Source organism: Lepisosteus platostomus, chromosome 3 (assembly GCF_059453375.1).
Source record: "Lepisosteus platostomus isolate fLepPlt1 chromosome 3, fLepPlt1.hap1, whole genome shotgun sequence".
In the NCBI taxonomy this organism is placed as follows: Eukaryota; Metazoa; Chordata; class Actinopteri; order Semionotiformes; family Lepisosteidae; genus Lepisosteus; species Lepisosteus platostomus.
The window spans coordinates 17,495,208-17,509,035 of record NC_142613.1 but is presented as its reverse complement, the minus strand read 5'-3'; the positions used below and the strand labels follow the sequence as shown (position 1 = coordinate 17,509,035).

Sequence of the window (13,828 nt, the reverse complement as noted above, 5' to 3'; positions counted from 1 at the left end):
ATGTATATGTATATTTGATGTCTTAACTGTGCCCGTTTAATTGAATTAAAAAAAAATTATTTAACACGAACATTAAGCTGTTTACATCTTCCGCCTGAGAACAGTCACCCGTTGCTACCCAACGCAGAATGGTGATTGGCTGACACTATCTGACACCCCTCTGATTGAAGAAAAAAGACGTGCTGGCGTGCTATACACACTACCAGGAAGAGGATTTCTTTCTATTCAAAACGTGTATTTTAAAAGTTTAAGAAGTAAAAACCTTACAGCGTACACAGATTTCTAAACTGATCAGGATCGTTATCTTTGTCTTATGCATAATAATGTTCACCGCTCTGTCCAGCAAATTAATAATAAACTTTATTTTATATAGAGTTTTAAACGAATAAGTAATTAGATTGCTCATAAACCTAATCACTTGCTTTTTCTTTTTATTTAGGCTCAGATTTCAACTATAGATCGTATTATTAATAACCATAATAACAACCAACCAACAAAAACAACCATATAAACATAATGGTGGTGCTGGACCTTCCAGTTTTATTTATTTATTTTTTAATCGCGTAACATAAACATATTACCGTATGCAAACTGTACTGTATACAATATGTATATGTATATTTAATGTCTTAACTGTGCCCGTTTAAGTATTGAATATTCATATCTAATTTTACCACTGAAGGGAAATCTTAACATAAACATACAGTATATGGCTGGTCTCGGTACTTTAAAGAAAAAAATACACACCGGTATTCCATTTCTCCCTAAACATTGTAAGCTTTGAAGTCTTTAACTAACGTGATACCGGAGTCAACAAGCATACTTTTAGAATTTGATTAAAAGGGAATATAATATGGAATCGCGTATCTCAAGAAATTAATAACGATATAATTATATTCATGTTGCAAAAGAACTGCAACGGACATAAAAACTCCCTTGCATGGTTTCATTACGACCAGAATCGGTCTTGAGATATTTTTAACTTGATTTACAGTATTTGAGAGGTATGTCTTAACACCGATACTACAGTGCTTAAGTACTGCTCATGTTTCTAGGTTTATATTATGCATTTCATACGGTCAAATTACTTTTGAGCAATAAGAAGTGCGAAACGGTATGCGTTTTACTTTCGTTTTGTGCTGGGACCCGTGGATTGATTAGAGATATCAAGTACATACAAGTCATTTTTTAAATGTTGTAGTTCGTCTTGAAAAAATGTTACGAGTACATCATCTATCAACAATTACACAGGTTCTGTTTCCATATTGCGGATTTTGGTTACGTAATATTATTTTCTAGATTTCACGTTGTGAATATGATGGGATGTCTGATGGGATGTTCCTAAAAATCCATCCTCTGTAAAACGTCTTCTCTAGTTGTCCTGCATATGTATTCGCTAATGAAGCTATGTGTTCTGAGCCTAGCCAGCTTAGAGGGCTAAAGACAGCTTGTGTTTAAATTGAGTGTAAGGCAATTTATGCTTCTAAAGTCATGGTCAGCATTTATCTTTGTACTGTGTTGTAAACTTGTTCTGTGCCAAGTCACATTATTTTATAGCGTTTTTAAAGCGTTATCAAATACGGTGTTACTGTAGTTTACTGAGTCCCATGTCACATGGTCTGTGATTGAAACCTGTAAAACCGGTTTAATTCGTCACAGCCAGCACTCTTCAGGTGTGAGGGTCTTCTGCTCAGAATGAAACGCTAAAATGTTTGTGTATATTCTAATGGTAGTGGGGGCGGGGTGTGTGGGAACAGGTTTGGTTGAAACATTTTCTCTGAAAGCATTTTCTTCTTGTAACCGATCTTGTTACAGCATGTTACAGTTTACTATTATTAACCATATTAATTTTAAGTGCTTAATGTAAAATCTTGTAAAAATATATTTTCATTGTTCAAATATACATTAAGTCTGACTATCATATAATAAGTTAAATACAAAACTAAAGAAAAAATAGGGTTAAATATAATTCAAAATATTTTGCTAACAATGTTAACTGTTCATGAATAATAAAATGTATTAACTAAGGAGTAGGATGGCACAGTTGTTAGTATGTTTTTTGTTTTTTTTTAACCCAATCTCCGGGAAACCATTAGTACGATGGTGAATCGGAGATTCTCAACCCTTGCTGCGTACGACTGGAAAAGAATTCGTGATCGGATCAACGAAATGCTTCGTAGGAGGAGGCGGTCTTTTCCTCATGTCTAACAGTCTGTCCACAAACAAAACATTCCTGTTAGACAAGAGGAATTGAAAAAAAAACAATGTTGTCAATGAAAACCGGTGTGTGTGTCTCTCCCTGCTGGATGTCCCTCTCACAAACTGCTGAATTAATAAAATAATTTTATTGAAAACGAGTTTGCGATTGTCTGGTCTTTAAATTCTGGAGATACGCGATTCCATATTATATTCCCTTTTAATCAAATTCTAAAAGTATGCTTGTTGACTCCGGTATCGCGTTAGTTAAAGACTTCGATGCTTAAAATGTTTAGGGAGAAATGGAATACTGGTGTGTATGTTTTCTTTAAAGTACCGAGACCAGCCATATACTGTATGTTTAAGTTCCAAAATTAATATCGTTTATGGGCTTCACACGTGTTGCAGTATGCTCAGGCACTAAGTAAAAGGAGATGGTTCGTATTGCTTGACTAATTTTAAAAACTAAGTTATAAATATAAAAATTGCAGGCGCTGCTCTGGTGCGTCGGCTCCTACACAGTGCCTGTCTGCCGTAAGTGTTACAATATACATACAGTACCCAACACTGCTTGTACCCATCTGTCATGCAAATAAAACACCTTGAATTGAATTGAATTGAGGGGAGAAGGGGGGGATACTAAAGCCAATACTGGCTCAATGGGCTTTGACGTGCTAATGCGTTGGTTTAACGGTCCGGGTGTGGCAGGCTTCCAATGTCAACTCGACTCGATTAGAAGACAATGAACGTATTTTAGCCCTAAATGAATTAATAGCAAACATGGTTTACATAAAATACATTTTTCCAAGAAAGTTTATAATAATACGATCTATAGTTGAAATCTGAGCCTACTTTAAAAATAAAGGAAAAGCATTTTCAGAGAGCAATCACGCTGTGTTTATGTAGAAAAAGTGATTAGGTTTATGAGCAATCTAATTACCTATTTGCTTAAAACGCTATATAAAATAAAGTTTATTTAGAGATGAATGATCAGTGTCGCAGTTTAAATAATGTGAGTCAGGAAACTAACACAGCACCACCGGATTTAATAATGCAATAAAAACGCTATAAAATAATGTGACACAGTACAGCACAGTACAACAATACTGACCATGACTTTAGAAGCATAAATTACCTTACACTCAATTTAAACACAAGCTGTCTTTCTGTATGAACCTCTAAGCTGGTTCATACAGAAAATGTAGAAATGCATTAGCCTGATCATGATTAAAAAACACATAATTAAACACGCGTTTGCGATTTAAATCAGAACACGATTTAAATCAATATAAATGTTTATATTGTAACGCATACTGTCCAGCCTTCATTTCTCTATAAAAATTTACTGTTGCACACACACACACAATAGAAGCAGGAACCGCTGTCAGAAGGGAAGATATATTCAAAATATCGCAAATATCGATCATGTTGCGATATTTTGAAATATAAAAGTCAATTGATTGTCCATAATATCGCTTACCTATTTTTTCGAAGAAATGTTTGTTAAAATAAAAGTCCAGCACCAGCTGGATTCGAACACACAACCTGCCAGCTGGTAGTCACGCACCTAGACCAGTAGGCTACAAGACAGCTCACATGATCAGGTAGGCGAAACAGCCTTACACAGTCCTGCCGCAGTACACGGATATAATCATACCGTTATTAAATTCTTTAGATACGCGATTCCATATTATATTCCCTTTTAATCAAATTCTAAAAGTATGCTTGTTGACTCCGGTATCACGTTAGTTAAAGACTTCGAAGCTTACAATGTTTAGGGAGAAATGGAATACCGGTGTGTATTTTTCCTTGTGATATTTTAAGCTCTAGTTGAATGATAGGTGTTGCATTTTAAATAATTTTCGTAGCTAGAAATTATGAAACGCCCTGTTAAAAGCAAGGAAGTTTTTATGCCCCGTTGAAGTAAAACAAAATGCCTGACAAAGTATGGCTTGGACAGATTCCAAGTGCTTGTACAAATGTGCTAAAGAAATTATACTTTGAGTATACAGCTTGTCCAAAGTCATCCATTATCAATACTATTAGTAATATCTTCAGTAAAGGCTTTGATGCATAAATATTTCTGATAAAGGTAGGTTGGGGACAGGGGTAGGCACAGGGGTAATGGCAGCAGTTTTGAGGATGGTTGGTACAACACAAGTGCTCAAGGATTTATTTATTATATTGATGACAATGGGGCAGAGAGAAATGAAACAGGATTAAAATAAAGTGGTGGGAATGGAACCTAAAAGGCATTACTAATACTGTAGTGGCTTTAAAGCCATACAGTCTCATACGTACAGTATGTATATTGTACCTAATGCACATACAGTAGATGATCGTGGTAGATAAATATAAATAACAAAATACACAACAGTATCCCACCTTGTTCATAACCATTTAATGGAAAACATTTTTTGACTTTTTGATCTATATAAAGTTACTATACTTCATAAACAGTTATAATGTTATATCCTTGTTGTAATAAGAACACTGTACTCACTGTTGTTATTGTAAAAAAAAGTTGTGATACTGCTTTAATACCACTTCATAGGGAATATTAATATGGAATCATGTACCTAATGAAATGTTGGCAGCTAAAAATATATATTTTCTAAATACTTTGACATTTGCTTTAAAGACTTTTGCAGTCCTTATTATTCTAATGGACAATGAAATGCTCATAGATGTAATGTAGTGCACTGCGCCCAAGCAGCAGATTAGTATAGCAGTTTAGGTGGCCACCTTCTACTCAGAAAGTGAGTAGTTTGATTTCCGGATGGACTATTGCATCACATCATGGTACAACACACACATATAATAATCGCAATATTAGGCGATAAACAGTAGAACCACAATTATATTCGCCATTGTATTAAAAGTTACAACAGATACAAATCTTAACACAAATCTGAAACCTTTTAAAACAGAAGTTATTAACCCTACTTCACATGGTGTGCCCAGCGGGTGATTTGTTTTGATTATACTATGAATGAGTCACTGAGACATACAGTCAAAGGTTTCAAAATGATAAAAATCTTTTTGAGAAGCCGTTTCCTGCTTGCAAACTCACCAATTTTGACAGACTTAAAAAGCTAATTTTGCTTGTAGAATTTAAAATCTGTTTGCCTGACTGTATTGCAGCTTATTTCATTGAGCAGTTCTGACACCTACTGTACTGTGATATCCAATCTAAATTAAGGCATGCTTGTTTGATAGTTTTGTTATGCAAAATGTTTTTGAACCTTATTAAACTACATCTCCACTAATTTGAATTTCTATTTGTCTCACTTAGCTGAAACAGAAAAAGAAGATGTTTTGTCGTTAATTTTTTAAAATTTGATTTATTATAAAACCACTAACATTGAGCTCCTGCAGTTCATAGCCTCTCATTAATTTACAAAAGCACTGAACTCTGAGACACTGCACCCCTTTGACTGAATTTTTATCACCTTTATTACCTTACCGGGGGGTGGGGGGTGGGGCTGACATTATTGTCTTCATTTTTTTCATCTGATATGCCCCCTGTACCACTATGAGATTGTGAATGTAAAGTGAATATTTAAATACTGTGTTATATAAAATAATAAAAATGTCAGTATGGTATAAAATTAATTTAATTTAATTATAAGAGAATGATTTTATTTATTTATTTAAGATTTTAATTAAAGAAACATATTAGACATAGTGACTTAAACATTTTTGTATTTAAAAGACCAGATTAATACCAGGAATTACTTAACTAAAACTGCATCAATGACTATAAAAATATGCATCCAAATATGAGAGTAGAAATAAAAGCCCACACCCAGTTAAAGTCATCTTCCCCCTAATGAAGGGGAAGGAGGAGATAATGTGATGGCTGGCACGAAACAATATCTCCCATGCTACATCAGAAAAGTTAAGCTGAAATAGGTGCTGTGCTTTACAAGTGCAACTTTGTTGTTCTAAATACATTATTAATGTGTTCTTAATTTGCATTAAGACAATTTATAGGTTTTCTCCATGTGGATGTAAATCTGAAAGAGGCAAATCACATTTACAAAAAGTTATAATAATTAACTATTTTTATATATCCAGCTACGTAAAAAATAAAGCAAGATTCCTGGTTTGTAAAGGATTGTAATTGCTCACTTTAGTATCAGGCGGCCACTGTACTAAACTGTTGCTTGGGCTCAATGTGCTATATTACAGTCTATGAGCATTTTCATTGTCAATTATAAGAACTGCAAAAGTAATTAAAACGAATTTCAAAATATTTCCAAAATATCTACATGTCACATATTTAGCTGCCAACATTTCTTTAGTTCAGTCCCACAACAGAATACATTTTAAAAAAGTTAGCACACTGCGATGTCTTGAGGTGTGCACGGAGAAATGTGCTGCATTATCCGGCATGCATTCTGAATGGCTGGATCTGTAGGTCACTTTTTATCAACACTTAATATAATCTTCAAGTATGTGAGAAATCCATGATTTTTTCCTATAAATTAGTCATTGGTCCCCTTATGGTGTTTGCCATTCCTCCTATTATTGTATGTGCAAATGTTACTAGTTTGTTCACTAAACCACCATCTAAATTGTTGATATATGTCATGAAGGACGAAAAGCCTAAAACAGATCCCTGCTCAGAATAACATTTACTGATTTATAAGTGTAATAAATGCATCAATATGTTCCCTTCAATTTATTTCCTAAATAATCCAGAAGTGAGAATAACTATATAGAGAAGGTTATTTACATGTATTGTAGAAGGTTTTATTGCTACATTTCTTAACTGCTACATTAAAACTTGCAATTGACCAACTTTTTGTATTTGTAAATGCATAATACACTACAGTATTTTATAAATTGGAATTTCATTCATTAACACATTGTAATATGACTTTTTGTGTTTAGCAGAATCTATGCTGTTCTTCTACAATACTAATTAAAAATTAAATGTACTTCTTTAAAGTAAACAAGGATTACACATACTAGACTTATCTATATTTAAAATCTATCAATATAAATTATAGATATGGTAACAAACACTTTACGTTTAAATTTACTATTTAAATACAATACAATTAGACTTCATTTTCAATTGATATATATCTGTGCTTTAACTAACAAACATACTGCAGAAAGTATAAAGCCAATGAGGTCTTTGACTATAGACCTGTTAACAATAAAAACTAACACATAACACAATGAATGCCTTCTATTTAATCAATTTAAGCAAGAACAACTTTGATTATTAACTCCTGAATAGCTTGATCTTAGCTCAAGTCATCTTGGAACTAAAAAAATGCTTCAAATTATCAGTCTACTACAAGAAGGCAGATACTGAACAAGTATTAGCATTTCATCTTTCAAGAAAAACACATTATTTTTAACACTGTAAAATGTTTAATGTTTTGTTTTAAATGCAGAGGGACTAACAAGTACCTGATACAATAATCTGATATGTCAAATAATTTTCTCATAGAAACCTTGGCCTCCTTTAATTCAGTTCTCACTGATTTTTCTTAGCCTCAATGAGATGCCCATGTGATACAGAATGCAGTCAAACATCTTGTGACAGCAAACCTGTCAAGATGTCAACACATTTCCTAAACAGATGTGGCAACTTGTACTAATGTATAATACATTTACTGAATCCCCACAATTTGCTCTTTAAGTTCTTTGCTTTTCAAGAGTACAAGTGAACAGATGTGTTAGGGAGATAATGAAAAAAATTCTCTGAAATGTAAGGAAGTGCATGTGCTACAACTGGCAGAGGGATTTTGTTTTCAAGAGGTAAAGATGCGTGACACATTGCCAGGAAATAAAGGAAAGCCCTTTGTTTTGAGTGTCTTCCTAAAAGCTTTCTACTTCGCAGCACAAATCACTATTGATGAACAAAGAACTAAAAACAAAAGCATTAACTGCTTTTTAAACTGCTTTGATTTATTGACAGAAGAAGAGCAGAAGAGACTGTGTTAATATTTTTTATTAAAGCACACTAATGCAGCCACACAAGAGACCTATTATTGATCTACCTCTTGACGACACACAACACACAAGCATTTTATCCCCCTTTTTCTTTTAAGAACAAGATATTTTTTTGTTGGGACGCAGGACTGCTATCAACTTCAAAAACATAAAAATTAAAGAAAAAAATCAGCCTATTCCATTTTCACCTTTGGAATAAGTTGAATACCTACCTCCATCAGAAGTGGTGATAAAGACCTCCTGACTGTTGATTGTGTGAACCCCATTGAAGACTTGGATACAGAGCTTGTACTGCGTATTGGGTTGCAACTCTTCAATCACTGCAGAGTTGATATCAGGCGGAAATGTGACAGAGCGGTTGGAGTGTGAAGAGTTAATGAAGAGTGTGTAGAGGTCAACGTCACCTTGCATGTCCTGTAGTGCTGGGGACATTGCACAAACAGGAACAAACGTAATGATTCAGAAGTGTTCCTCTCCAATCAAGAGGTTTGACCAAGAAAGCTGGTAAGGATGGATGAAAGTTTCTGAACATCTCTCCAATCACTTAAATATTCCTGTTTAAAAATCCCCCATCTTTAGTATAATTATTAATTAACAATAACATTAAAATAAAACAATAACAACATTTAACAATGAAAGTGCATTCTGAACATCTGAAATGCGGTACAAATAATAAACTAATATGTTACTACTTTAATCTACTCTTAACACTTATTCATTGAACACACAAAACGTGATATGCTGTGCATATACATTAAATTTACAATCTACATAAAAAACAAAGCAATTAAAGACAGATGTCTATTTTAACAGAAGTGTGATTTGTATGTTATAAAAAGAACCACCATTTGCATGTCAGAATAACAATTGTTTAGATTTAAGACTTGATACAAGTCTTAGGCTAAAATCATAAATTATTAATTCAGATTTGCAGAAGTTAATTTTTCATTTTTACTGAAAAGCTGCATTTTGGGAAAAAAAGCAAGGACATGATTATAAATGGTTTCAAAAGGTTCCATTCTTTTTAAACTATATGCCGGTTTAAAGTATATCAAGGACAACTAAAATGAATTAATCTGTACAATTCAGACAGAGGAAAATATTTAATATGGAAAATATTTAAATGATTGTCTAGTAATCGAGTATACAGTACATGTATATTAGAAGTAACACCCTTCCAGGTTAAAGGGTCGAACTTAAGAGCGGCAGCTGCAATGAATTCTGAAAATGAAATAACTCTCAGTCCAATCACAGCACTACAGGAGACCTGGAAGGGTGGTTCTTACTCGAATATGTATTACACTAATAAATCCTAATAAGGGAGATACAAACGACTATATCATATGATCTGTACTGGTGTGAGTGCGTGTGTGTTTGTGTCTGTGTCTGCCCTGTGTTGGACTGGTGCCTATCCAGGGTGTATCTCATGTTGTGCCCATTGCCTACTGGCATTGACTTCAACTTGCCTGCGACCTTGTATTGGATAAAGTGGTTAGAAAATGGATGAGTCTGAACTCATGGGATTTTCAAATAACTTTTTCTTAAAATCAATTTTGTTTAATTGTTTTAAATGTAAACATAAAAATCTGAATTCTATTTGCCACAAACAAAACAAAGGTGTACACTATAGAACGTTAAAAAGGTTTGAAAGTCATTCTACAACAGTGGATTAGTCATTTATAAAAATTCAGAACAAGACGATAATAAGTCTTACTTGGTTGACTCCAGTTAACTTCTATAGCAGTATGATTCAATGTCTGGGCTTCCAGAGTGCTTGGCTTTACAGGAACTCCAGCCAGTGTTGTGCCATTGACCTCATTCCCAGAGGTGAATCCCACATCATTGTGTACCAGAAGCCTGTACTGATATGTTGTAAACCTTTGGCAAACAAAGAAAGCAGAAATAATTGTTCAAAACACTTAAATGTTATCGAATCCAATGCTGCCACATCCTGTGTTAAAAACTATCAGCTAAAGTACAAAAGTCTGAAGTTCTAAAGGCCTGAAAACAGCCTTTCTGCATGTGAAGAAATATGACAATTGCCTACAAAAGATTAGCAGGAAACAATTTGATTCCAGAATATTTGCTTAATATATCTTTAAACAGTATTAAAAGATGGCATCAGTGCACAAAACAGATTGGTACACACCACCACAGTTTGTTTTAAAGCTAATTTTTGTAATCTCACCTGCTAAGGCCTTTATCTTCATAAAACAATTTGGCTCCTGCGTAAATATTGTACCACAGATTCAAATCTTCAGGGGGATGGGAGGCCAATGGTTGGTAGATTTTTCGTCTCAATAGTTCATATCTGTGGGCAGGAAAATCACATGGATTATCAGAGCTCTTCTTTGTGACAATTCTCTTGCTGTTTTTCTCACCTCTATTGCTGGGTCCATGTCCCCCCCCCAACTTTAATGCTAATTTTTCCATAATCAAAACGGCTCAGCTTAATGTACGGTTTATAAGCCCTGTTAAATAAACACAGCACACATAAGCAGTCATGAATTTTAATGATCTTTCTTGAGAATAGGCCTTTATTTTATGGCCTAATCAGTTCTGAAACAGAAGAAAAGCAATGGTATGTATCCTCATAAATGCAATAACGAGAAGTTACAAGAGGTTCTCTTAGATGCCATTATTCCTCAAGAGATACGTATTCTTTGTTTCTTAAATGTACCATCTCAATTACTTGAAAACAAAAGCATTGGGTCTACAATGCAAAACATTTTTATTAGTTAAGATTCTCTGTTTTTCCCAGATTGATAACAAAATAAGTCTAACAATCAAAAAACTGAAAAAAATGAAAACTTCACCTGGGATTAGGAGTTTAAAGAACTCATAGAATTTGAAAAGGATAAAAAAACTAAGATGAACATAATACAGAACATTTGAAAAGTGCAGTCATTCACATATGTAGATGTACTACAATAATATGGTTACCTTGTTTTTGTTATAATGACTAATCTTTCTAATATAGAATACTAGTTTAAGGATTTAAGTGGCAACCACTATCAAAGAAAAACATTTAAGATCTTCATAAAGGTTAATTCTTAATAAGTAGAAATGGGCAATTTAAGACATTACAAACAGAAAGGTTGTTTTAGAGAGATGGTTTTCTTTTACTAATGTGTTGTCTAATTTACTGTGTATATAAAACACCTCATCATTCTGTCCATTGTGCTGTTTAGATGCAGAAAAGAAACAACATATCTGGGTTATTCAGAAACAGTCTGGTGTTGGTCATTTATTAATATTATTCATACTTTAAACACCTACACAACATTTATTCAAACTGGGACAGTGATACCTTCTGTTTTATGGGGTACTTGACAAGAGTGCCCATTGTTACATTATTGCTTGTAATCTTATTAGAACCTCAAGCTATTAAACAACATGCCAGCATTTCTCCCTTTGCTATACAGAGAACAACACATATTTTTCATCATGCTAACCATATTTAATTTTTCAGTATGATGGCTTTACATCAGCCCCCATGTGTAATATTAATATTAATAAAACATTAGGAGCATTTGATAAATTAGATATCACTGGATATAAGATAAATTGGTCAAAGTTATTTCTTAGACCTTTTAACAACACAGACAAAATAATTCACTGTTCAGTCAATTTTCTTGGCCTTCTATTACTTAGGTACTAGGACCTCCTCTAGCCTTTAGCAAATTTGTTAATTTGTTTGTTTGCTTATTCTCCTTAATAAAATCAAAGCAGATGTTATTTATGCCCACAGTGTATGTTTGAATATGCATTCTAATAATTAATATACTTACTTGTGCTAATAATTTACTTTCCATGTTATCATTATTTGGAGGAGTACTGTAAATGCTCAAGGAATCAGTTAACAACAGTAAAACATTAAATTTGTTTTGTCTTTATTTCATTTTAAATACTACAATGAGGCTTTCAGTTTGTGACCCAATAAAGATGGATAAAATGCAAGTTTGTTAGGTTTTTGGTACTCAATTAAGGATATATTAATCTAGCCAATAAACCTTTAGGATTTAGGACACTTTCTTGACAAGTGTGCCCTATAATAGCAAACTCAACAGAATTTGGGAAAAAAGTAAACCTCTTTTTCGACACAACGTTTAAAAACTTTTACGTAATGGTACTTTCAACTTATTGATTCTCATCCTTTTTCCTATCAACCTATTGACTTCTAAGGATGTTCAGATGTACATTTGGTAACATTTTTGATAATTAATACCTTGAGTATTTTTGACCACGTGTTTTTGAGGTTCCTAACCTGCTCAATCATTACCCTCCAGGCTCCCCTGTAGGTACTCTAGATTTTTATTAGGTAATCAATAAAGTAACTGTGATTAATTCTACAAAAACCAATTATCTTTAAAATTAAAAACAAATCGGTACAGAAGGACTGTACATTAATGGAAGAAAGGTATTTTTCAGAACCAGTAATTTCACCATTAGATTTCAAAAGACAATAAAAAATCTTTTTAAATCACAAAAATACAATGATAGATTGGCACTGATGAATGATAGTAAAAAAGTTAAATAGCAAACCTGGAATACTGGCATGCTGCTATGTGAAATGTTTCTGCCTAATATTCTCCTGGGAAAAATCAACCATCCCAAGATCCATGCATTTCCTAACAGACTTAATAAATGACAGGACAATTTCCCATAGCAAGTCAACTGCGAAAAAAGTATTTACTGCAGACTGCTGATCTTCACAAAAACAAATATAAAGAACTGATTAAAGTGTTTGACAGTATATCTGGAGTTACTGAGTTACTGTAGTTAGTATTAGTACTGTATGTTTCCTCTTTTAGTAATCTTGCACATCAACTGATCTACTTTGTACTTGAACAATGAGCCTATGCAATACCACACAGACGTTTCAAGATGGTAATTACTTCTGACCCTCTCTGTCACAGATGTATTAAGGGTGCAAGGGTGTTTTGAGAGCTATTTAACAGAATATTTAATTCTGTTATTGAATAAAATTTTATATGGCTATGTAATAGTAAAAGTTTTTTACGCTATCTGATGTTGTTACTTACCAATGCAATAACATTACTAAACCAACTGAATGACAGAATCTAGATTTCAGATCAAGGTACAACATTTCAGTAAGTCTTAGAGCAACTGGAATTGGAACTTAGTGGATCTGGAGGATAATGATGATGACTAGAATTAGTATACTGTATGCATTATGGTATACCATGAAATCTGAAATTTATCATGATTACTACCTGTAGTATAGTATGTTAGGTATTCTTTGCATTCTATCCTTGCATCTGTGTACCATTCATCAGTGTTTGACTGGATGGAGATGATGATCCACCCTGTGGGGTGGGGTTACTAATTCTTGAGAAGAGACTGCTGTCATACTACTGAGAGTCTTTGCATTAAAAGGTGTTTGAGAAAATAATTCCATATTTCATTCCATGTTTCATCCAGGTGGTTGCTGCACATTGGTGGTGGTGAAGGGGAGTACCCATTACCTGTAAAGTGCTTTGAGTGGAGTGTCCAGAAAAACACTATATAATTTATGATGATGATGATGATGATTATTCCAAACCTTCAAGCATGTACAGTGTGCAATACTGAGTAGCTGAAAAGTGGTTGTACTGTACAACATAAGTGGTGATACAACATAATTCTGAAAGTT

General features: G+C 33.5%; 1 protein-coding gene across 1 annotated transcript in view; it reads right to left on the bottom strand.

Moving 5' to 3' along the window:
* ush2a (Usher syndrome 2A (autosomal recessive, mild)) overlaps positions 1-13,828 on the bottom strand; it is a 427,426-nt gene that overhangs the window by 137,335 nt on the left and 276,263 nt on the right. Inside the window, exons 43-45 of the mRNA XM_088624763.1 lie at positions 10,361-10,483; positions 9,887-10,050; positions 8,385-8,594 (exon numbers count right to left, since the gene is read on the bottom strand). Of these exons, the coding sequence (XP_088480889.1) occupies positions 8,385-8,594; positions 9,887-10,050; positions 10,361-10,483 (497 nt within the window). The remainder of the gene's footprint in view (positions 1-8,384; positions 8,595-9,886; positions 10,051-10,360; positions 10,484-13,828) is intronic.